The 27,351-nt window shown below is 33.9% G+C and overlaps 1 protein-coding gene across 1 annotated transcript in view; it reads left to right on the top strand.

Moving 5' to 3' along the window:
• Positions 1-26,139, top strand: part of LOC134277821 (mitogen-activated protein kinase kinase kinase 15-like) — a 41,182-nt gene extending 15,043 nt beyond the window's left edge. Inside the window, exons 19-44 of the mRNA XM_062760127.1 lie at positions 289-422; positions 699-826; positions 1,096-1,199; positions 2,500-2,638; positions 2,898-2,959; positions 3,869-3,934; positions 4,053-4,153; positions 4,406-4,474; positions 4,597-4,658; positions 5,011-5,080; positions 7,018-7,107; positions 10,564-10,629; positions 11,324-11,386; positions 13,733-13,792; positions 16,006-16,186; positions 16,692-16,757; positions 16,980-17,061; positions 17,609-17,688; positions 17,868-17,973; positions 19,105-19,258; positions 20,318-20,410; positions 21,312-21,364; positions 22,258-22,340; positions 23,474-23,550; positions 24,025-24,797; positions 24,867-26,139. Coding sequence (XP_062616111.1) covers positions 289-422; positions 699-826; positions 1,096-1,199; positions 2,500-2,638; positions 2,898-2,959; positions 3,869-3,934; positions 4,053-4,153; positions 4,406-4,474; positions 4,597-4,658; positions 5,011-5,080; positions 7,018-7,107; positions 10,564-10,629; positions 11,324-11,386; positions 13,733-13,792; positions 16,006-16,186; positions 16,692-16,757; positions 16,980-17,061; positions 17,609-17,688; positions 17,868-17,973; positions 19,105-19,258; positions 20,318-20,410; positions 21,312-21,364; positions 22,258-22,340; positions 23,474-23,550; positions 24,025-24,109 — 2,274 coding nt within the window. The 3' untranslated portion in view covers positions 24,110-24,797; positions 24,867-26,139. The remainder of the gene's footprint in view (positions 1-288; positions 423-698; positions 827-1,095; positions 1,200-2,499; positions 2,639-2,897; positions 2,960-3,868; positions 3,935-4,052; positions 4,154-4,405; positions 4,475-4,596; positions 4,659-5,010; positions 5,081-7,017; positions 7,108-10,563; positions 10,630-11,323; positions 11,387-13,732; positions 13,793-16,005; positions 16,187-16,691; positions 16,758-16,979; positions 17,062-17,608; positions 17,689-17,867; positions 17,974-19,104; positions 19,259-20,317; positions 20,411-21,311; positions 21,365-22,257; positions 22,341-23,473; positions 23,551-24,024; positions 24,798-24,866) is intronic.
• Positions 26,140-27,351: the final 1,212 nt, after the last annotated feature.

Here is a 27,351-nt window from a genome sequence, read left to right as displayed (position 1 = left end):
AGTCTTAAGTGCATATGTACTGAATGAATAGGACTCAATAGAGGAAGGACAGCTGTACTTAAAATCAGGAGTCCTTAGTGCATGTATACTGAATGAGAACGACTCAATAGAGGAACAATTTGATATCAGCTGTAGAGTACATGTAATTCTATTGTCAGTGATACATTTACAAATATTAGTTTTGATCTTTCTTTCCAATGTAAGTATCTTGATGAATTTGTTTTCTAAGTTGTGTTAGGACATAGAAGTTCTGGGGTGGTTTATGATGACCTTGTTTTCTATTTATAGTACCAGTACGAGTTGGATGAGAAGAACCAGCGGGTTGTGTTAGGACGCGGTAGTTTCGGGGTGGTTTACGCAGCACGTGACACAAAAACTCAAGTCAGGATTGCGGTCAAAGAAATCCCAGAAAAAAATACACAGTAAGAAGCAGGCAGTTTATTTCTGACTTTATCTGATTCGTTACAGGGAGATAAACCATTTGATGTGAAGCTGTCACTTTAAATCGCCTGCTGACTTTGTAATTGGACCAAATACATAAATTATATCACTTTAAATCCATAGCTGACTCTATATTATAATTTACAGAGAGAAACATAAATATCACTGTAAATCTGAGGCTGACTCTACTTTATATTTTACATGGAAATACAAAACTATCACTGTAAATCCCAATGACTCTACATTATTCTTCACAGGGAGGTGCAGCCCCTTCATGAGGAAATCAAGCTCCACAGTCGACTGAGTCATAAAAACATCGTCAAATACCTCGGCTCTGTCAGCCAGGATGGATACTTCAAAATCTTCATGGAACAAGTCCCTGGAGGTCAGTAATGTCAAAGGTCATCTGTAATAGGTCACCCATTAGTGAGGTCAAAGGTTTTCTCTAATAGGTCATCAATAGGGTTCACTGATTTTGCCAAACTTATGATAAAGGATTTCGATTTTCATTTGGATGACAAAGTCATTGGTGTCCACGTGCCTACGACTGACTCCTGGAAATATGATTTTGATATGAGTGAGAAAGTCTCGGCCTCTGTGTGCTAATGACTTACTGATTTCTCATGAAGTGATTTAAGTGAGTCGATTTTGTAGGAAGCCTCTCTGCTCTGCTTCTGTCTAAATGGGGGCCACTAAAAGACAACGAGACAACGATAGCATTCTACACCAAACAGATTTTGGAGGGCCTTAAATACCTGGTAAGTATGTCACTAAACAATGATAGCATTCTACACTAAACAGATATTGGAGGGCCTTAAATACCTGGTAAGTGTGACATTATACAACAATAGCATTCTACACCAAACAGATTTTGGAGGGCCTTAAATACCTGGTAAGTGTGACACTAGACAACGATAGCATTCTACACTAAACAGATATTGGAGGGCCTTAAATACCGTATAGCGGGTTATTTTAGCGGGGTGCTAATTTTGGCTTATTTTAGCTGTTTGATGGCAGCCCGCTAAAATTTCAATTGCTAAAATAGTCAATTAACATTTAAATTAATCTTTTTATTGTTCATCTGCAAAGCGATGAAACCCTGTGTCCGCTAAAATTAATTACGCCAAATTTATTACCATACCTTTCAGCAGGCAAAACGCCAAATTTTACACCCGCCAAGAAAACCCGCTATACGGTACCTGGTAAGTATGACACTAGACAATGATAGCATTCTACACCAAACAGATTTTGGAGGGCCTTAAATATCTGGTAAATATGACACTAGACAATGATAGCATTCTACACCAAACAGATATTGGAGGACCTTAAATACCTGGTAAGTGTGACACACTAGACAACGACAGCATTCTACACAATTATCAAAACAGATATTAGAGGGCCTTAAATACCTGGTGAGTATGTCACTATACAACGATAGCATTCTACACCAAACAGATTTTGGAGGGCCTTAAATACCTGGTAAGTGTGTCACTAGACAACTAAAGCATTCTACACAAAACAGATTTTGGAGGGTCTTAAATACCTGCTAAGTGTGCCATTAGACAACGATAGCATTCTACACCAAACACATATTGGAGGGCCTTAAATATCTGGTAAGTATTAGACAATGCTAGCATTCTACACTAAACAGATATTGGAGGGCCTTAAATACCTGGTTAGTGTGACACTAGACAACAATAGCATTCTACACCAAACAGATTTTGGAGGGCCTTAAATACCTGGTAAGTATGACACTAGACAATGATAGCATTCTACACTAAACAGATATTGGAGGGCCTTAAATACCTGGTAAGTATGACACTAGACAACAATAGCATTCTACACCAAACAGATTTTTGAGGGCCTTAAATATCTGGTGAGGTTGTTATCAAATTGTTACCTTGTTGTGCTTGATATCTTGGAAAATAGTGTTGATAAACCTGACTTTCTTTGTAGCATGATAACAAAATCGTCCACCGCGACATTAAAGTCTGATTTTCTTTGTAGCATGATAACAAAATCGTCCACCGCGACATTAAAGTCTGATTTTCTTTGTAGCATGATAACAAAATCGTCCACCGCGACATTAAAGGTGACAACGTTCTGGTCAACACGTACAGCGGACTTCTGAAGATCTCGGACTTCGGCACGTCTAAACGTCTGTCTGGCATTAACCCATGTGCTGAGACTTTTGCAGGTAAAATTAAACGAAAGACGAGAAAAGAAATTGATTGTGTTGTTAACTTTACTATGTTTACTTAATGTAAATGTGGTAAGGGTCCATATTTGATCTTTACAATTATTTCTGATTTATTCGTAGGAACCATTCAGTACATGTTCTTTACAACTATTTCTTGTTTACTTCTAGGTATCAGTACATGTTCTTTACAACTATTTCTTGTTTATTTCTAGGTATCAGTACATGTACTTTACAATTATTTCTTGTTTATTTCTAGGAACCATTCAATACATGGCCCCTGAGGTGATAGATAAGGGTCTCCGTGGATATGGGTCTCCTGTAAGTATAATTTACATCTAGTGAACTTACAAACATTGAATATAACTCTCTGGGTCTGTTCTTTGTCTTCAATACAATCTGACCTTCAACTTAAAAACATCTCAGCATTTCAATTGTAAAACCTGGCCACAGCAGACATTTTTTATCAGTCTGTTTGAGCATTGGTTAAGTGTGAAGCCTTACTTAAACTACCATATAATCCCTATTAACCGCCCCGGGCGCTTAGAAAATTGCGAAAAGGGGGCGGTTATTTTGGTATTCTCTTTGTGATATTTCATATCATATCTTTACATCAAAAAATATTTTGAAAAAAAAATGAATTCATAGAATCTCCAGATTAATGTCTAACTTTACTTTAATTGAAGATAATCCACCCAAAGTATGCCAAATGATTCATTTTCCACTAAGAAATTGGATAATAAACAAGTTTCATTTTCAATTGCTTCAAATTTTTGCAGACTTTTGATAAGATTCTAGTCCTTCTAGAAAATTTTTATCACTGTGCAGGGGCCCTTATTTCCAGACCATTGAAAAAGACCTAAGGGGGCACTTATAGGGGCAGGGGCAGTTAATAGGGATTATACGGTATTGTTGTGACGCTGAATGCTTTGTTCTGAGATCAAATTGTATCATTTTATACAGGCTGATATTTGGTCCTTGGGTTGTACTGTTATTTATATATTGTATTATTTTATACAGGCTGATATTTGGTCCTTGGGTTGTACTGTTATTTATATATTGTATTATTTTATACAGGCTGATATTTGGTCCTTGGGTTGTACTGTTATATTGTATTATTTTATACAGGCTGATATTTGGTCCTTGGGTTGTACTGTTATATTGTATTATTTTATACAGGCTGATATTTGGTCCTTGGGTTGTACTGTTATATTGTATTATTTTATACAGGCTGATATTTGGTCCTTGGGTTGTACTGTGATAGAAATGGCTACAGGAAAGTTGCCTTTTATAGAGGTAAGCTGACTTCATTTATTTACTTACTTTCTAATGTAGTCTCGTGTATATGTGTAAAGGTTTAATGAACCTCATCTATCTGAGTCAGCTGATGATAAGTCTGTCTTTACATTCTTAGCTTGGCAGCCCTGAAGCAGCTATGTTTAAAGTTGGTTTCTACAAAATGCACCCAGAAATTCCTGACACGATGTCACAGAATGCCAAAGACTTCCTTCTCAAGTAAGTCTGTGTTTTATACATTGTATGTTATATACGATGTCAATGTTTGCAGATATTTTCTGCTCAGAGTTTACCTTAAGGTGACTTTTGACCTTGAAATTGGTTTGAAATATTTTTTCTTCTCTTAAAGGAGAATATGACTAACTTAATTATATCATTTGATGTTATACGTAGATAAGAATGAGAAGCACACATCTGATTATAGAGATGCCATATTGGTCTGTAAGGTTATTTATGTCTATTTTATTTTAGGACATTTGAACCAAAGCCAGAACTGCGTGCCACTGCAGAGGATTTACTGAAACATCCGTTTATTGTAGAGTGAGTCTGAGTTAACTAAATTATCTTTTTAACAGTCATTTGAGCGAACTTTAAGGATAAAGCTTCAGAAAGTTGTTGTTCTCAGGTGATTGTCTTATCAACCATATGGCTTTCTGTCGTAGAACTTTGTCAAAGAAGAAAAAGAAGAGAGCTAATGATGGTGAATACTTCCGCAGTATTTCTAGTAAGTATGCTGAAAACAGATGGTAAAAAGGCTTGGATCATTGAATTTCAGTAATCATTGCTAGATATCAGATGTTCTTATTAAATATCACCTGTCATTGTTAGATATCAGTTGTCATTGCTAGATATCACTTGTTTTTGTTAGATATTGCCTGTCATTGTAGTCATCAGATGATGTTTTTAGAATTTATTAATCATTGCTAAATATCAATTTTCTTTGCTGGATACCAGATGTCCGTGTTAAATTCAGTTATCGTTGCTATATATCACTTGTCACTGATAAGCAGTCATGATATCTAACGTATGGTATGAATTGTTTATTTGATATATTGTGCTTTTCTTTTTACTTTAAGTGCCAGCTGGTCAAGAGGGTTATATCCAGCAAAAAAACACGATGCAGCTACAGCTACCAAAGAAAAAAAGGTGAGGGAGAGAGAGAGAGGGAGAGAGAGAGCTAAAAGAAAAAGTTAAGAGAGAAGAAAGAGAGAGAGAGAGGGAGACTGCTACAGGTACCTAAGAAAAAAAAGTGTGAAAGATATATAGATAGATAGTCTTAAAGACACAATGTGATGAATTGTCTGTTTCTATTTATAGAGAATCATAACGACACAGTGTGATGAATTGTCCGTTTCTATTTATAGAGAGCCGCACTCTCCTGCATCGAGTGTCGGCAGTAATGATACTTAAGCATTGAATTAACATTTTTGGATGTCTTTGGTCCTATAACACACCTGGCCGTGCCATCCCAAAATATGAATTCAATACATGTACGAGGGTCATTCAAAAAGTTCGTAGACTTTTGTCCTAACTTTTTTATTTAACGTCATATTATATCCAAATTTGATACAAATATTTTAATAACAGATTCAAATAATTTGAGTAAAAAAATTGGAATGTATCCTCATATTTATTAAAATTACCAAGGATTTAGAACAGCAAAAATGGGGTCACGGAGCACCGTCAAAATTGAGTCATTTTCTAATTTTCACTGTATAGTATTTACAGCTATACCTCTAATAAATGGAGCTGAAACGAAATAAAATTTACATGTTTAAATAAAGTATTGCTGTATTAATTAAAATGAAATCAGGTTATGTAATTTCTCGTTCCATTTAAAAGATATCAGCTTCTAAATACATATGGACTTGATTAAAAAAGGCAAAAAACCATGACGTTGGAGGACGTCACGGAGCAGCAAGTAGCAATAAAATTAGACTTTACATTCGGGAAACTTTTTCTACAAGCTTAAAAAATCCTTATAAATCAGGATCTGTATGAAAAAAAATCTGTGTATTTGTATTAAGTTGAAAATACAATTTTTGAGTGGTAGCGAGTTTAAATCGGACGATGGATTGTATGCAAAGAAACAGTTTAAAGTTAAAAATATTGTCAAAAGAGTTAGGAACGTCATTGAACGTGATGAGTGCTTCAATGTTGCAGAAATAATAAAGTTGCATGGTAAATCAAAGAATTTGAAAACAATAACATTCTAATTCAAGCTATATTTGTACAATTGTTAGCAAACCAGGTGTTAAGTATTGTGGATATGTGTTTTGAATGGAGAAGACGCAACAAACCGTGTTTGAAATAACAAAAATGTGTATACTTTTGACAAACTTTCTCAGCGTTGTTTTTGAAGTTACAATATTGGTTAATCGTGCTCCGTGGTAACAAAACATGTTGCTTTTAATTTTGGCTAACGTGAGTTCTGTTTAATCAAATGGAATGAAACTTCACACTTCGACAAAATAAATGTTTATGTTTACGAAAATTTATTGATCTATAATCTTGTAATAATCATATGACGATGAGTAGCATTGTCTACGTATTTTTTGAATGACCCTCGTACTTATATTTACATTCTTTAATTTTTTCTCTTCATAATTGTTTATTTCGATAATCTTTAATGTGAATTTAGCGCCCTTCAAAACTGGTGTGCTTTATAAACTTAAGAGCCGTTTGTGACGTCGTAAAGTTAAATAACGCAAAAGAACATTGCGAGGAAAAAAAAATGACAGAATAATTTTAAATGCACATTTGTTGTATTTTTATATTAATTTAACAGGTTTAATTTTTTATTAGATTGTGTCAAAACAATGTACATTTTGGTGTTCCTAATTTAAAGTATTGAAAATGCATATAGTTCCTACTGTGTATTCTAACGCGCAGTGACAAGGTTTTGCGTGTGTCATAGAGATTTGAATGTCATGGATTTCTAATGGATTTCATGAAGAAAATTACACTGAATGTAAATATAATGTGATGAATTGTCTGTTTCTATTTATAGAGAGCCATGCTCTCCTGTGTCGAGTATCGGCAGTAACAACACAATGTGATGAATTGTCTGTTTCTATTTATAGAGAGCCGCGCTCCCCTGCATCCAGTATCGGCAGTAACGACACAATGGATATGGATGAGTATGACGCTTCAGAAGAGAAAGAACGGGAAAGGTAAGCCTCGTTTTGATGTGCTCCAGTTTCCTCATTTAATTCAATGTGTTCAGTTGCTGAGTTTTCCTTTAATTTTTATGAATGTCCTCACAAAGTTATTTCCTTTTGTCAATATCAGAATTCCATCTTCTTGCTATCAATAAAATCTCTCAATCTAGAGTTAAATATGTTTGATTTGTTTATTAATACTTTGCTGATTAAAAGTGGTATTAACATGTCAGTTAAATTTTATCTTAATATCTGTAAAGTTCTTGCAATTTAAGGGAAAAATAAAGATCTCTTATGCCACAAAGGGACATAACTTGTGTGAGACATGTCTGTTGTGCCCACGTTAGCCTTAATTAACAGCATCTATTATGTACTCAGCACAGCATGCCGTACTTACCAATAGCTAGAACTTCAGAAGTCTGATTAGCATTTTGTTGTGTTAGTGATCAACATTGGAAAGTCAGAATTGGAAAGTCAGAACAGGGATCAATGTCCAGACTGATTCTCTACTCTAAATATCCCACGGATAGAATCTAACAATGATGTATAATAATAAAAAAAAAAGATTATATAACATTAACATCAACTAAGATTTAAAACTGAATATTCCGGAAAGATTGGTAATATGCAGTAGAAAAGCAAAGGTTTTTACTGGTAGGTGTGAACCATGGATGATGATATTCAGAATGTGTAGGCCTTTTATTAGCCTGAAGTGATAATAAGTTTACTACCCAGGCTGTTATGAGCTACAAACACTAATTGTGAGCCCTGCCTGGGACATGGGAAAATGATAAAAAAAAGAATGTCAGGCTATTGGGTTCTTGGCTGGGTGAAGTAGGTTTTCCTGAGTGAAAGTTTGATAAAAAACAAAATGTCTACCTACCTTGTTTTGATGAAATATAAGGTCTATAATGGTTATACACACACTTTGCTTATTTAACACACATATCTAAAAAAAAAACTACACAAACTTGGCAGCAGTGCTTCAATTTAACATCCATATGCTGGCTATTAGCTTTAATCCCACTCTACTTTCATGAATTTAACCCCCCTCCTAGCAGATACTGTCAGTCAATGAAGGAGGCAGTATTGGCACTTAAAAAAATGTTGATAACCTGTAAGCATTCAATTTATTTTGTGGCTATGGATGAATAAATGATTAATTGGTGCCTCCTTAGGCTTTGTGGGTTGGGCTTTTTACAAAAAAACAATTGTCTACTTCAGGTTTAATGGATGGAGTTCGGTTGAAAGAACATCTTAAAGTTGCTGGTAGTATGGGCCAGGGTTAGTTTGTGGATATTTCTAAACCTGATGCCCACCTAAAGTATGGGCCCGGGTTAGTTTGTGGATATTTCTATACCTGATGCCAACCTAAAGTATGGGCCCAGGTTAGTTTGTGGATATCTCTATACCTGATGCCCACCTTAAGTTTGGGCCCGGATTAGTTTAAGGATATTTCTATACCTGATGCCAACCTAAAGTATGCGCCCGGGTTAATTTGTGGATATTTCTATACCTGATGCCAACCTAAAGTATGGGCCTAGGTTAGTTTGTGGATATCTCTATACCTGATGCCCACCTAAATTAGGACCAAAGTTAGTTTGTAGATATCTCTATTCCTGATGCCCACCTAAAGTATGGGCCAGGGTTAGTTTGTGGATATCTCTATACTTGATGCCCACATTTAGTATGGGCCAGTGTTAGATTGTGGATATTTCTATATCTGATGCCCACTTAAAGTATGGGCCAGGGTTAGATTGTGGTTATTTCTATATATGATGCCCACCTAAACTATGGGCCCTGGTTTGTGATAATTTCTATATCTGATTGCCACCTAAAGTATTGGCCAGGGTTAGTTTGTGGATATCTCTATACTTGATGCCCACATTTAGTATGGGCCAGGGTAAGATTGTGGATATCTCTATACCTGATGCCCACATTTGTTTTATGGGCCAGGGTAAGATTATGTATTATTAGTTACATAGTCTTTTAGTGACAGGGTATGGGATGATACCTGGTTATAAATTTCATACCTGGCGAGGCGGATTTCAAGGTATGAAATTTACACAATTTAAAAATGCAGGTATTTTCCCATTTTGTCACTAAAAGACTACGTAATTAACATTTTTGAAAGTAAAATTGCGAATTTACATATGCCCACCTATGAAACATTTACGTTTTATCTATACTTTATAAATGGTTTTCTCTGCTAAATGCTTCATCGCGCTTATACTGTGCCTATTATGACGTCTCTTTTGTGTTTGTGACGTAATACATCGACCGGGTATAGATTTACAACTGACCGGGTATAGATTTGCAACTGACCGGGTATAAGTAATCCACCGCCTTCACGTGACAGACTTTAACCAATCGTAAGCCAGGATTTTAGGGATATCTCTATCAGGGTTCTCCATCATTTGAAATGTTACTGTGTTACAGAGTTAACGCGAAGAACTAAAATTTCGCGGTATTTTCGCGATCAAATTCGCAACTGAATCACTATTTTATTATAATTACAAAAGAATACATGCACACACTTATTTAAAAATTGCTAATTAGTTACACAAATGATATGGTCGTACAAATTGATAAAAGTAAAAACACGTTCTGAAAAGCAGAGGAAATTCTGACCGATACAGTCGTACTAATTAACATTTTTGAAAGTAAAATTGCCGTTATTATTTATCAATTTTCTTGATCGAGTTATCGCATTACATAAAAAAGAAACTTCAGAACAGTAAAATATTTTAAGAGTTCCTTTAACATGTTCAAAATTTCAAGCAATTTTTTTACATCAATTAAATGACTGATTATATATCGATACGATGTTATGTCTGACTTATAGTGCTAAAATTATTCTAGAGCCGCGGCTCTATAGAAAAGATATATTTAAATATTTTTTTTTAAATAATACATTATATTTTATTGCAACTACCAATTAACCCTTATATGAAAGTGTGAAAGCAAATTATTTGTCTTTGTGCCGTCATGCGTAAAGTCCGGTGAGGGTCTAGGAGATAATTGTTAATGCAAGGTAAGCCCTAGTGTTTAAGTGCTCTAACTTTTATAATTGAAAGACAATATAATTGTTTGATTAAAGTCTCAGTTAGAGAGAATTTGTGTTTAGATTTTCTAATTATCACAGATCTTACTGTGTCGGCAAAATTTTTACTGTGTTGCATGCATAAAATTTGAATCGTTACTGTGTCGGAGAAAATTTTACTGTGTCGGGAGCAACACAGTAAAACAGCTCATGGAGAACCCTGCTCTATAGCTGATTCCCACATCTATTTAAGGTCTACACCTGATGCCCACATTTGTTTTTTGGGGGTGGGAGTTAGTTTAAGGCTTCTGTATTTCAGATGCCCACATTCCTTTTTGGGGGGTGGGAGTAAGTTTAAGGATATTTCTATAGCTGATGCCCATATTTATTTAAGGGTCTATACCTGCCCACATTTGTTTTTACAGCGATCTAAAATACCACCGGTCTCGTAGTGTTCACTGTGGATTCCTGACCATGGACAGAACAGACAGGTAGGCATGGCAACCAGGGTTTTCTGCATGTTACCATGACAACACCACAGCTACTAAAAGCTTGATTACTAATGATTTATTGTAGACAATTTTGCTTTGCTTTGTACATATACACACAATAGCTCCCCCACTCACTAACAGTGCTTTGTACATATACACACAATAGCTCCCCCACTCACTAACGATGCTGTTACTTTTGTTAAATGTTCATTGATACTGTCTTAAATTATTTAGAGCTCAAAATCAAATTAGACAATGTAATGTGTACACATCAGATTTCCTAACTGGGTCATATGTAGGGGACGGGAATGTAAGAATATGTGTATATGATTAACGTACAGTGATTAATTAGGGATACAATCAATTCTATATAGGATTACTGATAGATATAGAATATTTTTTATGAGGGTGGTTGTATGTGTGTGAGAGAAATATGAGAGCAAAACAAGAGAGAGAGAAATAGAGATTATTGTAGACAAAGAAAGAGTGTCAACTCTAAACATTGTATTTTGTAAAGGCTGATAAGAGAATTCTCTTTGGTTCCATTAATATCAGGATAAATATTGATTCTGAGGAACTAGCCTACTTTCTGCTTGTGAATTGCTAGAATCACGACACTCTGTTGAATTTTCCTACATTATTTGTGTTAACCACGTTAGATCGCATGTGACGGTATTGGGTCATTTCACTTCAGGAAAGTAGATCTAGGATTTCGTAAACGAGCGGGATCTGACAGCAAATTCCTGGAAAGGAACCGGTAAGTCAGGTCACATGACCACCATGTGACCAAGTCACTTTGGTCTCAGCATGGCTTTGCTTCACTGCTTGATGTGTGGATGTCTTTAATGTTGTGTGAGGTAATGCTGGTCATTCGTGTCTTGTGTTCTATCTAACTATGACTGCACAGGTTGAGCACCGTGTAATATTGTTATCAACATGTTGACAAAAGAATTGGAAAAATCATACAATCAATGAAACTAGATTACTATAATATTTTTAAGAGTCTATCAATTAGGGATCAGATATGGAGGTGGTGCCAGGGTTTTTACTCCACATGAATCAATTAGAATAGCTTTGCTTAAAGAGCTTCATATAGCAAGATTGATAATTATACAATTTATATTTTCAATAAAATTTAACTGTATACATAATATTTACCATATTTGGTAAAATATTAATATCTGTGATGGACATATAATCATATTGACTCATAAACAGCTTGGTCATGTTGGTTTTCAACATTATCACTGTGACAGTATATTCAGTGTTCAACATTATCACTGTGACAGTATATTCTGTGTTCAACATTAACACTGTGACAGTATATTCTGTGTTCAACATTATCACTGTGACAGTATATTCTGTGTTCAACATTATCACTGTGACAGTATATTGTGTGTTCAACATTATCACTGTGACAGTATATTCTGTGTTCAGGAACACTCATTGTTAACAGGGTTAAACCATTTGCATACTTTTTTCCTAGCATTTAATCAAAGCCTTAAACTAATAATCAATGATAATATGATTGGTAAAATCCTTATTTATAATAATCATGGCTTAGTTAGACTTTGAAATCTGTTATACAGTGTTACATCTTCTCTTTTGGATTTCTGATAGACAGTCTGCAGTAATATAATGATTATAGAGTCCTCAGCAAAATGTTAAATATTTGGTCATCTCATTCAATGTAAATTCTAGGACCAGAGTGAGAAATTCAAAATGTCCAGGTTATCATTAAGGCCCATGGGCCTCTTGTAAAGGTTATATTGATTTGAAAATTGCAAATTTTTGTATTGACTTGGAAATTAAAAAAAAAACAAACTAATAGTTGTGCTGTAAACTGCATGTGAGCATGCATGTGTGCCTCATTTTGGAGTTAGGGAAGTGATAGACAGTGTAAGAATTAGACAAGTAAATCAATGTTATAAGAATGCATGTCATTCATTTCAGATTTCATCTTTTCTTCTCTTTTTAAAGATTTTTTTATGCTTTAGGGCTGGCTTAAGTAAGTTCTGCATTAAACATTACCAATTAATGGCAGTGTTATGTGGGAGAGAGAAAATGAATATTTAATTAAACAAAATTTTCCAACAAATGAGTATGGACTCATCTACATGAATTAAAATATGTAATATTTGTAACCATTTATTGGAAATTATTTTATTTTAGTTGCCAATTTCTATAAAACCTACATGCACATTGGTGATGTTAAACACAGAATTAACATTGGACAGCCTAAGTCATTTGGAGTCATTAAAAAAACATGATAAATTCTTACCCAGAATGCTTTTAATTCATTACCCAGAATGCTTTTAATTCATTACATGTGGATGCAGGAGATTGTATGTGCTTGATCATAGTAAAAGTCAATATTGATCAGACCTCAATAGAAGTATGGGTGTATTATTGGTGTATTAGGTATTTAGGTAGGGGATTGATAGATTGGTTGTATATTGACATGTGAATTTAGGTTTCATCCATAATTAGGCTTGCTAACTGAATAACTCCATTTCATCAAGCTATAAAAAGCAAATATAAAATCACACATATTTATATGAGTAATGAATAAGTTAAGTCACTTTCATGTTCTTTCAGTTGTTTCTGAAGGAGAGACAGACAACGAAGTTTTCAACTTTTTTCGTATACATTGAACATGTTGAATGATTAAAAAGTTCCAATATTTGAAGTTTTTGTGCAGCTTTTATAATGCTTAACTAATGATGATGTTCATCCCTAGGGCTTCTAAATAGTTGTGGAAATAAATAAATAAACATATATTAATTTGGTAAATTAGATATTAAGTACTAATTTTATTTTTTGTTTGAATATATAAATAAAGAATTTTTTTATTTTAAAATTTCTCAAACCCCCTAAATGTATGCTAAAATTTTTTTGGAACCATTGAACATTTGATCTTAAAGTCTTATTAAGGGTCTAGATACCTGGTAAGGAATGAAACATATGACTATATCTATGTAGATGTTTACACTGCATATGAGATTATTGTGAGTAGAGAATGATTTCTAGATTTTGTTACAATGTATGATCTGGTTATGTCACATGATATGAATGCTTGTTTGTGATTGGCTGTTATTTACAGGTCGCCATCACCACTCACGCGGTGCCCCTCACCCATGACCTTGGAGGGGTTTACGTACAGGTAACCGTGGTAACATGATGTAGTCACGCCCACCTCTCTCTTATTCACGGAGCCCTTTTCTGTCGTAGAAAGCAGCCTGTCTCTCTGCTGAAGGCTAGCGTCTTTTTAAAAATTTTATTTGGATGCGTTTAGTCTTTGTCAATTTAAAGTAAGACCACATCAATTTAATTTCTTGTTCATCAAACATTTGATGAAAAAAGTGCGAACGGGCAAGCGGTTGAAAAATAATATTTATTTATTACTTTTAATTTGTACGCAAAATTTTTAGGCGAAACATAAAAAAAATTGAGCGGCCAATTATATTTTTTCTGCTTTGCAGATTAAGCAGATTAAAATTTCGATTCATAGAGTGGAAATGGAACAGAAAATAGCACAGTGTTCCCTTGGTGCAGGGAATTTAAATTAGTATCATTTGTAAAGTTTTACTAAAACAAAAGCCTGCAGGTCCGACCAACAAAAAAATTATTGGTGTGGCCTTAAAACAGATTTCTGGAATCCCCCATTATCTATAGATTTAATGGAGATTTATAAGGTCAAGGTCAGCCTCATCAGAGGGTCAGGCTACAGAGTTAAATCTGTGTCCTCTAATTTCTCTCTTTTTTTCTAGAATCTTATATGTCTTCTTATAACTGTTGATTTTATCCTTCATCTAACATCATTGCTTTAACTAAGTCTTAACCTACAAACATTAATTACATAACCAACAGGATACTAACAAGTCAAGTAAAGGGATTAAGGAGTTATTTATCGGCATGTTCTGCTTTCATCTTTTTCTTATGTAGCGTTCTTATTCCAGCAGCAGAAGTTTGTAATTACCTTTGAAATCAGATAAAAAAAAATTCTAGTGGATGTTCAAATTATGTCAAATTTCCAGGAACTTTTACATAACCTGGCAGTTCATATCATTTGATATTCAGCAGTTATAACAATACATATTTATAACAGTTATATCAGTACGTTGGTTAGAATTTTTCCCCCAATTTCTCCTTCATACAGTATTGTACTACATTTTGTCTTTACATGTAATCTGTCATTTTTTTTCTTACATGTTCATCATTGATTTTTCTTCTTCTTTTAAAAACAAAAAATGTCTGTTTTACCAAGGATAACTATAGTACTCATTAATCACTTTTGATATTAGCATGAATTTTATTCCTGCATGTTCAGTGCATTTTTAGTTCACCTCAATTCCTAAGCTGTATTGAGTTTCAATTCTGATCAGATTTTTCTGGTCAATATCAACCAAACTTTGTCAAATATTAATTTCTTTAGAAGGACTAGATAATTTAGTTGGAAGTCCATTATTTTTATCACCATCATCATTTCTTTTCACTACGTTCTGTAACAATAGTTCAAAATTTGATGATCAGAAGCCATTCTTTCTTATTTTACTTGTGGCCAAGTTACATTAGAAAATTCAAAGCCTGACTTACTAAAAATACACATTTGTCAAGTTCAGGAGTCAAATATTAGAAAAATAAAGCATCAGAAAGAGTTCTAGATCTAAACCACATTTTGTGGATAAAACAGGGTCAAATTTGTGGAGCAGGAAATTCATTCTAATTTTTTTTTACCATTGTTTTTATCCTGGATTTTGTCTTCCTTTGTATATTTTTTTTCTTTTAAATATATATTTATATGTTTTATATGATTATTATAAAATTTATTCATTAATATTTTTTATGACCTATACTTAACCTTTAGCCTTTAAGCAATTAAATGATCTTTCAAGATGTAGGTTTGACTCCCTTATCTTTTTGTTTTTGATGAGGCCATCTTTAAAAAGAATTTGGTTGGTTGCCCTCTCCCGACCAACTGACTAAAAATTGCCCAAATCAATTTTTTTTTTACATTCCTGGACACAATATTTTCTTTCTTTTTATTCCTCTTATTTTGTCAACAAAAAATGTTCTGGGGAAAAAATTTTCCCAGCTACCTACCACCCAATAAATTGACCCAGAGTCAGGGAGAGAGCAAGCAAACATTATTCTAAAAATGGCCTGATCATACCTTGTTTTTACAGTGAGGCAAATGGACAGTAACCTTATCCAGTTATTTAACCCATAAAAAGACCTAGTGGTCTTTAATTTCTAGTTTTCCTTTAGATTGACCAAGACATTGTGTAATTTCTAAGCCTTTGAAGTGAAGTGTCCAATAATCACTGGCCTTTGATGTGTAGTGTCCAGTGGTCAGTGACTTTTGCTTTGTTTCAGCTCTGACGCCGGTAGTTCGGGATTATCGGGGAGCTCTAGCATGCTGAATCTGTCCCCCGACATCGGAGATATGGACCATAATTCCCATGACAGTTCTGCACACGGAGGGTTTTATTTACTGCGGAAGGATTCGGAGCGACGAATAACGCTGGTACACATTCTGACAAAGGATATGGAACAGGTAATTAATGCTTGTATACATATCATCACGTACTGTATGTACTTGCCTATAAATCGGTTTTTGGGAGTCAGATTTTGGTCCAAGACTTATCATCTGATTTAAAGGCAAGTTATAAAAAGGCTGGTATTTTAGAGGGTTAACCCCTCTATTAAAAGCTTAAAATATACAACCTTCTTATATGCGGACCGACTTATAGGTGAGTATTATTCAGTAGGTCAAAGAACAGGTAATTAATGCTTGTACACATTCTAACAAAGAAAACAATTATTGCACTTCAGTGGTTGTGTTGCATAGCTAACAAACCTACACGTCAGGTTCATTTGTCCATCGTTTCAATTTTGGTCAAAAGAATCATCTTTGAGTCAGATATGGGCCCATATAGACTCCAATTTCCTCCACAATAAAGCCCTCTCATGGTGTGTCCTCTCTTAACTCCTTTATCTTCAGTTAGATTATTACCATCTGTTTAAAATTGATGATATTAAATCTTAACTTTGTTTCATAGATTTGTGACACATGGCTGAATTTTCTTCACAAAGATGCCACCATTTCAAATCCCAAGCTGTCTGTGGTGAGTACATTTGCACTCAGAATGTCATAAAGGACCTTAACATTCAAGTGAAAAACATTATATTTTTAAGCTAAAATTTAATTGAAAAATAACTTTCAAGTGAAAAACAATATGAATTGATTTCATTACACGAAAAACCTCAGAAAAGAATAAACTTCTTGATGTAGTGTCAGCTGTTGAATTTCTCTAGCATTTCTCTTTTTCAATTTCTTTCTTTTCCAGGAACATTTACGATGGTTACTGGTCAGCTTAAAGAACTACATTGCAGACCCAAACTGTAAACACTGCATCAAAGATACATTAGGTACTGTCTTCTTCTTATCGTCATTTTGTAAATAAAAACAATCTCACCGGAAGTTGTTACTGAAAAAATTACTAAAAATAGCAGGTTCACTTTTCTTACTTTGAGAAAACGGTTTGTTATAGTGGTTTCTTGGTTAAAAATGTGTTCAGTTTTATGTTTTTCAAATTTACATTTCATGGAGGAGATAGTTTAGGGATCTCCAGACCATGAAAGTGATCAGAATTAAACCCTGGGAAAATTAGAAATGATTTCATAGATTGAAATTGTGTTCACTGAGAGAATGCAATAATAGAATACTGTCAGATGACACTGGGTCGTTACCAAGGAAACAAACACTGGGGCATTACCTATAAGACACTGGGCTATTACCTATAATGCTACCCATAAGACATAGGGTCAATATTCATAAAACATTTGGTCATCACCCATAAAACACTTTTTCATTAACGATCAGACAATAAGCCATTACCCATGAGGCACTGGGCCGTTACAGATAACATGGGGCCATTTGATATTAATTGATTTTAATTTTTTGTAACTCCTTCAGAACAACTTCGTCAGGCTGTGGACTTTGATGCTGCTGCTCTAATGGAGATACAGCTGGCATTATATGTGTTCCATGAAGCTGTGAGTTCTTATTGTGTCTTCTTTATAATATAAAGTGGAAATTTAATTGTGATGTGTTTAAAAAATGCATTAATTATTACATTAACTACAAATGTTTGTGATTTTAATCTTTCATTATATTAAGTGCATGAAGTAATGTTTACAATGCACATATAGAAACATACTTTTTTAAATTGTAGGTTAGTAAACATTTAAAAAGTCACAGCATTCAACCTCACTGGATGTTTGCCCTGGATAATTTACTGAGGGGGGCTGTACAGGAGGCCATCATGATTCTCTCTCCAGGTAAGTCACTAATCACCTGATAATTTACTGAGGTAAGTCACTAATCACCTGATAAACTACTGAGGTAAGTCACTAATCACCTGGTAATTTACTGAGGTAAGTCACTAACCACCTGATAATTTACTGAGGTAAGTCACTAATCACCTAAAAATTTACTGAGGGGGGCGGTATAGGAGGCCATCATGATTCTCTCCCCAGGTAAGTCACTAATCACCTGATAATTTACTGAGGTAAGTCACTAATCACCTGATAATTTACTGAGGTAAGTCACTAATCACCTGATAATCTACTGAGGTAAGTCACTAATCACCTGATAATCTACTGAGGGGGGCGGTACAGGAGGCCATCATGATTCTCTCTCCAGGTAAGTCACTAATCACCTGATAATTTACTGAGGTAAGTCACTAATCACCTGATAATTTACTGAGGTAAGTCACAAATTACCTGATAATCTACTGAGGTAAGTCACTAATCACCTGATAATTTACTGAGGTAAGTCACTAATCACCTGATAATTTACTGAGGGGGACGGTACAGGAGGCCATCATGATTCTCTCCCCAGGTAAGTCACTAATCACCTGATAATCTACTGAGGTAAGTCACTAATCACCTGATAATCTACTGAGGGGGACGGTACAGGAGGCCATCATGATTCTCTCTCCAGGTAAGTCACTAATCACCTGATAATTTACTGAGGTAAGTCACAAATTACCTGATAATTTACTGAGGTAAGTCACTAATCACCTGATAATTTACAGAGGTAAGTCACTAATCACCTGATAATTTACTGAGGGGGGCTTTACAGGAGGCCATCATGATTCTCTCCCCAGGTAAGTCACTATTTAACTGATAATCTACTCAGGTAAGTCACCTGTCTCCTTATAATCTACTAATTAAAGGTAAACCACTAATCAACTAATAATCTGTTCAGGTAAGTCAACTGATAATCTACTGATGTAAGCACCAGTCAACTAACAAACTGGATTTTTGTTTTACATTTTGAGGTTAATTTCTGAGTACATTTTTCAGATTTCAAACATTGCTGGGGCTAAGTGAGGTTAATTTCTGAGCACCAGACAAGTTTTGGTTTTTGTTTTGTATTTGTGGTTATTTTCTGAGTACATTTTTCAGATTTGGGGGCAAACATCGCCGGGGCTAAGGAGGAAGAGGTCGAGACGTCGGGGGTTCCGTCCACAAACTCGGGGAAGTCGGCCGCGCTGTATCGGAGTTCTGCCGTCAATGAACTACAACTACAGCTGGAAACGGTGCAGGACGAAAACATGCAGTAAGTCGTCATAGATACAGAAAAAATGCCTAATTAGGCTATTTAAATTTAATTCCCTGGTTCTCAGGCCTATTTTTTCCAAAACAGATGCGGGAGGGCGGCATTTTATTTTTCATTTTATTGGCAATAAAGTAGATGAGGGAGGTATTTTTTTTAATTTTAATTTCCGAATTTTCTTTAACATAAAGATATTTTTTAATCACAGATATACTTTCCATTTCTGGTCAAAATTTCTGCTTTATCCACTGCTTAACAGCGTGTAAACATCGTAGGTAATGTCCTCGAGATGTATTTTCAAACGAAGTAGCCAAAATCTCATTGTAAATGGCTACCAGAAGTGATATTTGAATATCTAAAATATACAGAAACAAAATGAGGTCGGAATTTTTTTTAATTGGTCTCCGCAATACCAACTTTTTATTTTATCAAAAATTCAATAAAATCGGCAATGCGGCTACCTCAAAACGGATGCGCGCGGGCCTGAGAACCAAGATTTCAATTTTATATGGCCTTACCATGGATACAGAAATATCATCTAGTTAACATTGTCATAGATACAGATATAAATCTAGTTACCATGGCCATAGATACCAACATTTAGTTATAATAGATAGTACAGATTCTAAAATTACATCTAGTTAACATGGTTATAGATTTAGTTATTGTGGTTATAAAAACCTGCATGTAGTTACCATAGTTATTATGGTTAAAGGAACATACATTGGTTACCATGAAAACAGAAATTACATTTAGTTACCATGGTAACTTACATTTAGTTACCATGGTTTTAAAAACTTAATTTAAGTTACTGTGATTATTTAAAATGTAGCCATAATAACTGAAGAATGATGTAATAGAAGTGAGCCAGGTTTTTACCTTGAGTAAACATGCAGTAAATTTTATCGTTTAAAGTAATATGCCAAACATATCATGTGTATGCCAAATTTTCATATTTATATTGTGTGCTTTTAAAAGTATATTATATAGATTTTCCTGAAATAAATATTACATTAAATCTATAATACGTTGACACCTGAGTCAGTGTTTTGTATTTTATAGATTACTACAGCAGCTTGTAGAAGTCAACAAAATGTATGGAGATGTTCTACGTAAAACAATCGAGGAAAAGAAAACTCATCTACAAAATATACAGTAAGTCAATAAAATGTATGGAGATGTTCTACGTAAAACAATCGAGGAAAAGAAAACTCATCTACAAAATATACAGTAAGTCAATAAAATGTATGGAGATGTTCTACGTAAAACAATCGAGGAAAAGAAAACTCATCTACAAAATATACAGTAAGTCAATAAAATGTATGGAGATGTTCTACGTAAAACAATCGAGGAAAAGAAAACTCATCTACAAAATATACAGTAAGTCAATAAAATGTATGGAGATGTTCTACGTAAAACAATCGAGGAAAAGAAAACTCATCTACAAAATATACAGTAAGTCAATTAAATGTATGGAGATGTTCTACGTAAAACAATCGAGGAAAAGAAAACTCATCTACAAAATATACAGTAAGTCAATAAAATGTATGGAGATGTTCTACGTAAAACAATCGAGGAAAAGAAAACTCATCTACAAAATATACAGTAAGTGGAGGTAAAGGAATGTCCTGGTTAACAAAAATCAATTTGAAAATATTGCATATGATGTGGAGAGGGGATTTAGCACCATCAGCAAGATAAACAATTGATAGTTTTCAGAAGGCCTGAATTAACATGAGTTATTTCCCATTAGCTGCCATATTGGAGGTCAACATCCTCATGTTCCTTCATTATTCAACTAACTTTAACTTTGCATGTTTTTCTGAGAAGTAATTATACATTTGTTATTGCCTCCTTTCTTTCATAATTTTTATTCTATAAAGATTTTCTCCCAATTTTTATGCTACACCATCTTAAATCTAGTAATACAAAAAAGGAGAAATTACTAGGTTGACCATTAGGATTGCAGCCAAGGGAAATAACTCTGGGAGAAAATATGTCATATGAGAACTAACTATGGATAAATCCCTTTAATGTTGTTTGATTTTCATTGTAGAGCCCTCTCCTCAATAAATGATGTGTCTGCTGCAACCATTACCAGTTCTAGAGGTCAGATTTGTAAAACAAGCTTCTTACTATTTTGTTAATAAAACCATTTGTTGCAAAGATAATAGATGTGTAAAAACTTAGCTTCCTATTTACCAATTATGTCAGAATATAGCAAACACACCTTGAAATGCAGCTGAATTCAAATAAATGCTTATGGTACCAGAAAATTGATATTTTCCTAAAAATTTCTCACCATTATTAGCTAACATGAGCCAAAGGCTAAAATGAGCTTATCTGATTAAGACTTGTCTACTGTCTGTTGCCTCATCATTGCTGTCAGTTTCATCTTGATCTCTAGATTCACTGGAAAAATTTCAACAAACTTGCCTCAAGGCATGCATAAAGGATGTTAAAGTTTGTTCAAGGGTCACAGCATTTCTAAAGGGGAGATAATTAAGGGATAGCTAAAATGGCATGTTTCAAGTATTATCTTTTAGAAAACCATTGAATCAGACAAGTGTAAACTTAAATACCATGTTCATTACATCAAGTCTGTTAAAATCATAGCCTTCATCATGTTCATATTACGATAATACCAGTGCAGGGGATGAACTTTATACAGAAACAGAAAGGAAAAACCTTGAAAAATGTGCTTCTCAAAAACAGCAAAGCCATTATTTGTCATATTAATATGGAATCATGTTAACTTTGGTGAAATCATCAGTCATGACCAATTACTATAAATTAAACTTTTTAGTACCAAAGTGATTATTGTTTATCCCTAACTAAAGTGTTCAGATGAGTGATGAGACCCATGGGCCATTTGTTCTTTGTTTCCTTCAAAGAAATTGGGGGAAATATTGGCATTCTATTTTGCTAGAGCTATTTTCAGTACAGTGAAAATGCCTAATCTTTTCACAGAATTGAAGGTTTTGATTGGTTTCTATTTTTAGTCCCGTCCATCCACGAGCCCCCAGACGAGGCTTTGGTGACCTGGCTCCGCGACAGGAAGTTTGACGAGGATGTTATAGACCTGGTAATTATTGTTACAGTAACGTCTTATTGTTATCACCAGTAAACTCAATAGTAGGGCTGGATCAATATATCGGTAATCGGTATATATCGATAATTTTTAGCAATACGATAACCGATACAGAGATGCTTGCGTATTGCTCGATTATTTCAACGTTTAATTAAGAGAAAGAAAAACGTCAAAGTGACTAATATTACGAACGACTTATCAAAAATCGTATAAACGCATGTAAACATGTCAAAAGTGTAGGGTTAGGGTCGCTACGTAAAAGTTAGCAGCAAAAAGGCAAAATGTAATTATATATGTCAACAAGAAGTCGCAAGTTCTAGTGAAACAAAGAGCCTATATATTATTACCCGTCTCAGCCGGCATCGCAACATTGACCTTTTTGCTACTGTGATTCTTGGAGGCAATCCGGTAGGTAAAATGAAGCGTCGAAAAAAAAAGTCATGGAATGTAAACTGATAATAAGATATCAATCAGAATTTTTAAGTCATAATTTATTTTAACTCAAAGCAATTTGGTAAATTTTTTTATCTGCCATTACTTCCACGAATACGACGTCAAGTGAAGTATCAACACAGTCAAACAGGTCAATGTTGTGATGTCTGTGGCTTCAGAACGAGTATTTAGCACCAGTGGCAACATATTTACATGCACATTAGGGCTTGTCTGAAACCTAAGTGGATCGATGCCTTTATTTTTCTGAAGAAAAGTATGGGCAAATAGCATTATTCTGTCATACACTTTTCCATTCAGAGAATAAAAAAAAAACAAGGATTTAAAATGATTTATTATTGTTTTATGCTGTAATCAAAAAATACTATCACCTCTTGAAAAAAAAAAAACATGCAAAAAATAGTGTAATTCTCATTTGTCTGTATCGGCAATTTGTATCGCATATCGCACCTCTGTATTGCAATATGTATCGTATCGAAAAATTTCTTTCAATACCCAGCCCTACTCAATAGACCTGGTAATTATTACGTCTTATTGTTATCACTAGTAAACTCGATAAACCTGGTATAACCATACATTTATTGAAAACACAATCCCATAGTTTAACTTGATTTTAATAGTTAAATGTGTTTTTTAAATATTTTACTGTAGCTACTTTTTTTGTTGTTTATTTTTAGATTACTCAGGAACAGTTTGTATTGTCGGATTTCCTCGAGATTGTTCGTTATGATGACCTTCAGAAGCTTGGACTTAGGTCAGTGTTTGAATTTTCATTGACATGTACTGAGCATTATAAACATTTAGTGATTTAAGAAGCTGATAATCTTTGAATATTCTCAGTGATAAATATTGCATTGTACAAAATCTGACAAATATTGCACTCAGTATAATAAGTGATAAATATTGCATTGTACAAAATCTGACAAATATTGCACTCAGTATAATAAGTGATAAATATTGCACCATAGGAGACCTGAAAAAATATTGCACTTTTTAGATGTGAAAATTTTCCACTATACCTGTCATAAGCTTAGAAATATTACTCTATTCAAAACCTGAAACATATTGCACTGCAAACAAAATTATAAATATTGCACTAGACCCAACCTGAAAAATATTGCACCAAAATTGTTTCTCGACTGAGATGAGATTCTTCACCATTATAAGGGTTTAAGTGATTATTTAAAATCAGGTTGAAGTATATTTAGTGTTTGGTATTATTTTACAGGGGTGGAGTTCTGTGTCGGTTATGGCGAGTGATACAAAGTCATCGGAAAGACCACGGACTTGAGAAAAAGCTGGCAGACAGGTAGCAGAGGTCAAAGGTCACCAAATCAGGTCACCAATAAGAATGATAAAGCCCCGCATCATGTGTGTCATGTTTTATCAGCCTCCCATCCCAGGTCAGTGGTCTGTGATTTTATTCTGACACCGGTATGGCATTGCCAAAGTGAAGAGGTTTGCTTGCAGCACAGGGAAGAACATATCACATGACTTTATCACATGACCTCTCATGTGCATGTCACATGACCTCTCATATAGCAGTTATGCTAGTTATTATACAGAGGATAGTTGTATTCACATGAATTCCCCGGGTTCCTTCCTTGGATGCAGTCTAGGAGAAGCAGCAGACCATCAGGTGTTTGTTTATAAACCATCAGGTGTTAACTTGTGTAACATTTTTGTAATGCTGTACTTCTTGTCAACATTGCCTTTGATAGATTTATGAAGTATGTGATGTGACTATTTCTTATCTGTGATGTTAAGTGCTGTATTAGAGTATGAGGGAGAAAGGGACAGCTTATCCTTTGATATTAACATTTCTGGTTTATTTTTTGTATTTTTGCCTGTGATTTTAACACGATTTTTAGTTATACCAAATTTTATGCCTTTTAGTTAACATTTTAGATCAGAAATTATTATACACTTGTAATTATATATTCATGTCTGAATCTTGTTTGTTTTGATATTGAGTAGCTTTAAATTTCTGTATTATATTGAGTCTTTGTTTTATTGAACTTTTATGAAAATGAGAATAAAATACTGCTTTAAATTTCTGTATTATTTGAGTCAAGGGCTTTGTTTTTATCAGTTTTGACATACGCATTAGAAACCCTCAATCTGTTGTTATTGTATAATTTCATCACTTCTGATCTAAGTAGCTGAGTTGATGATGTGGTACGCAAACTTTAACTCTATCAGTAGCTATAAAGTAGCTGTTCTAAGTAGCTAAGCTGATGATGTGTAACACAAACTTTAACTCTATCAGTAGCTATAAAGTAGCTGTTCTAAGTAGCTAAGCTGATGATGTGGTACGCAAACTTTAACTCTATCAGTAGCTATAAAGTAGCTGTTCTAAGTAGCTAAGCTGATGATGTGTAACACAAACTTTAAATCTATCAGTAGCTATAAAGTAGCAGGTCTAAGTAGCTAAGCTGATGATGTGGTACACATACCATGCATACTAAAGCTAGTCTTATAAGTGGCCATACAATTAAAAGTAGATAATCTTCATAAGTGGCCATACAATATAAAGTAGATAATCTAAGTTGATGAATTACCGGTAGGTGCTACATACATTGTTTTAATGGTGTGTTAATTTTTTTGGTTTCGCAATTGATCAAAGCAGAATGAATATGTGTTATTTTTCTGAGGGACATTATGCTATATTTACACAATACACCCCTCCCCCAATGCTAAAAAAAGGAAATATGTATTAAGTAAATATTTTTCAAAGCAGAAGCATTTAATTTGATTTATATTCTCTAAAATCAATGTCGGGAATGCTGTTTACTGGGAAATTTTTGTCAAGTTTTATTTTTCACCCTTTTAGCCCTTGTCACAATAGGTAAATTTTAAATGAGGCAAATTCAAAGAAAATGACATCATTACTTATACAGAATTGTGTTGACAAATTCAAAACAGGGCTAAATTGTTTACACGTGTGAAAAGGCGGAATAAGATTGGACGAAAATAACCCTAAACACAGTAACATGAAATGTAAATCGCAAGAATTGTAATATAATTCTGTTGATATTTAGACCTGATATTTAACCACATGGATTTAATTCAGTGATTTACTATTTGGTAGCATTTTAATTGGCCCAATGATTAACCAAAGGGCTTTAAACCAGTGATTTAATTTACTATTTGGTAACATTTTATAGGCCTAATGATGAGCCGCAATGTTTTAATTCAGTGATTTATTACTTGTTAGCTCTCATATGAAGCAAATTTTAAATGTGTTATTTTTGAAAGTATATCCCTTGGATATTGATTTATAGCCGGTCTTTGTTTTATTGAACTTTTATGAAAATGAGAATAAAATACTGTTGTTTTTGATCATGATTTTTTGTTTTACATTTTCTTACTGTGTTACATGTAAAGGTTGCCAGTGGCTGTATTAATTTTCTGTGTCAAGCCGAGTGGTCACACACACCAGGAAAAGAAACCTTAATCAGTTTGAAAAATCACATGCATTAAATTAATCAAATTTATACAGATTTTAAACTTGAAGCTGAATATCTTGCTGTTTGATGTTGATGAGGTTGAACTATATTATCCTAATCTTGTAAACTTAAGGATATATGTCTTTATGATAAAATGTGAGAGCTCACTGAAGATAGTCCGCTTCACTCTGCTGCTACACCCAAACGTTATACAAGATCACAGAATTAAAACTGGCAAAGTAAATTCATAACAAACAAATAATGCATTATAAAGCACATTAAAATTATTCATTTCATTGCACAAAATGTTAGAATATATGGTAATAAATTATATATTACACCGTATGTGGCTGTAAATGTAAATATGGTTGCATTACAATATATGTTACTGTATATACTTAGAATACATTGTACGTGGCTAGTATGATTACATTACACTGTATGTATATGGTTACATTACATTATATGTGACTGTATATGGTTACATTACATTGTATGTAACTGTTTATAATTACATTACATTATATGTATGTATATGGTTACATTACATTATATGTGACTGTATATGGTTACATTACATTGTATGTGACTGTATATGGTTACATTACATTATATGTAACTGTTTATAGTTATATTACATTGTGTGTGACTGTATATGGTTACATTACATTGTATGTGACTGTATATGGTTACATTACATTGTGTGTGACTGTATATGGTTACATTACATTGTATGTGACTGTATATGGTTACATTACATTGTGTGTGACTGTATATGGTTACATTACATTGTATGTGACTGTATATGATTACATTACATTGTATATGTATGTATTTGGTTACATTACATTGTATGTGACTGTACATGATTACATTACATTGTATGTGTCTGTATATGGTTACATTACATTGTATGTGACTGTACATAGTTGTTCATTACATTGTATGTGACTGTACATAGTTGTTCATTACATTGTATGTGACTGTATATGACTACATTACATCGTATGTGTTTGTATATGGTTTTATTACATTGCATGTGACTGTATATGACTACATTTCATTGTATGTGTTTGTATATGGTTTTATTACATTGTATGTGACTG

This window comes from Saccostrea cucullata, unplaced genomic scaffold (assembly GCF_032062105.1).
Source record: "Saccostrea cucullata isolate Sc308-1 unplaced genomic scaffold, CSIRO_AGI_Scuc_v1 ctg1405, whole genome shotgun sequence".
Lineage (NCBI taxonomy): Eukaryota > Metazoa > Mollusca > Bivalvia > Ostreida > Ostreidae > Saccostrea > Saccostrea cuccullata.
Note: the sequence above shows the minus strand (reverse complement) of the source record. Positions and strands in the feature narration are given on the sequence as shown.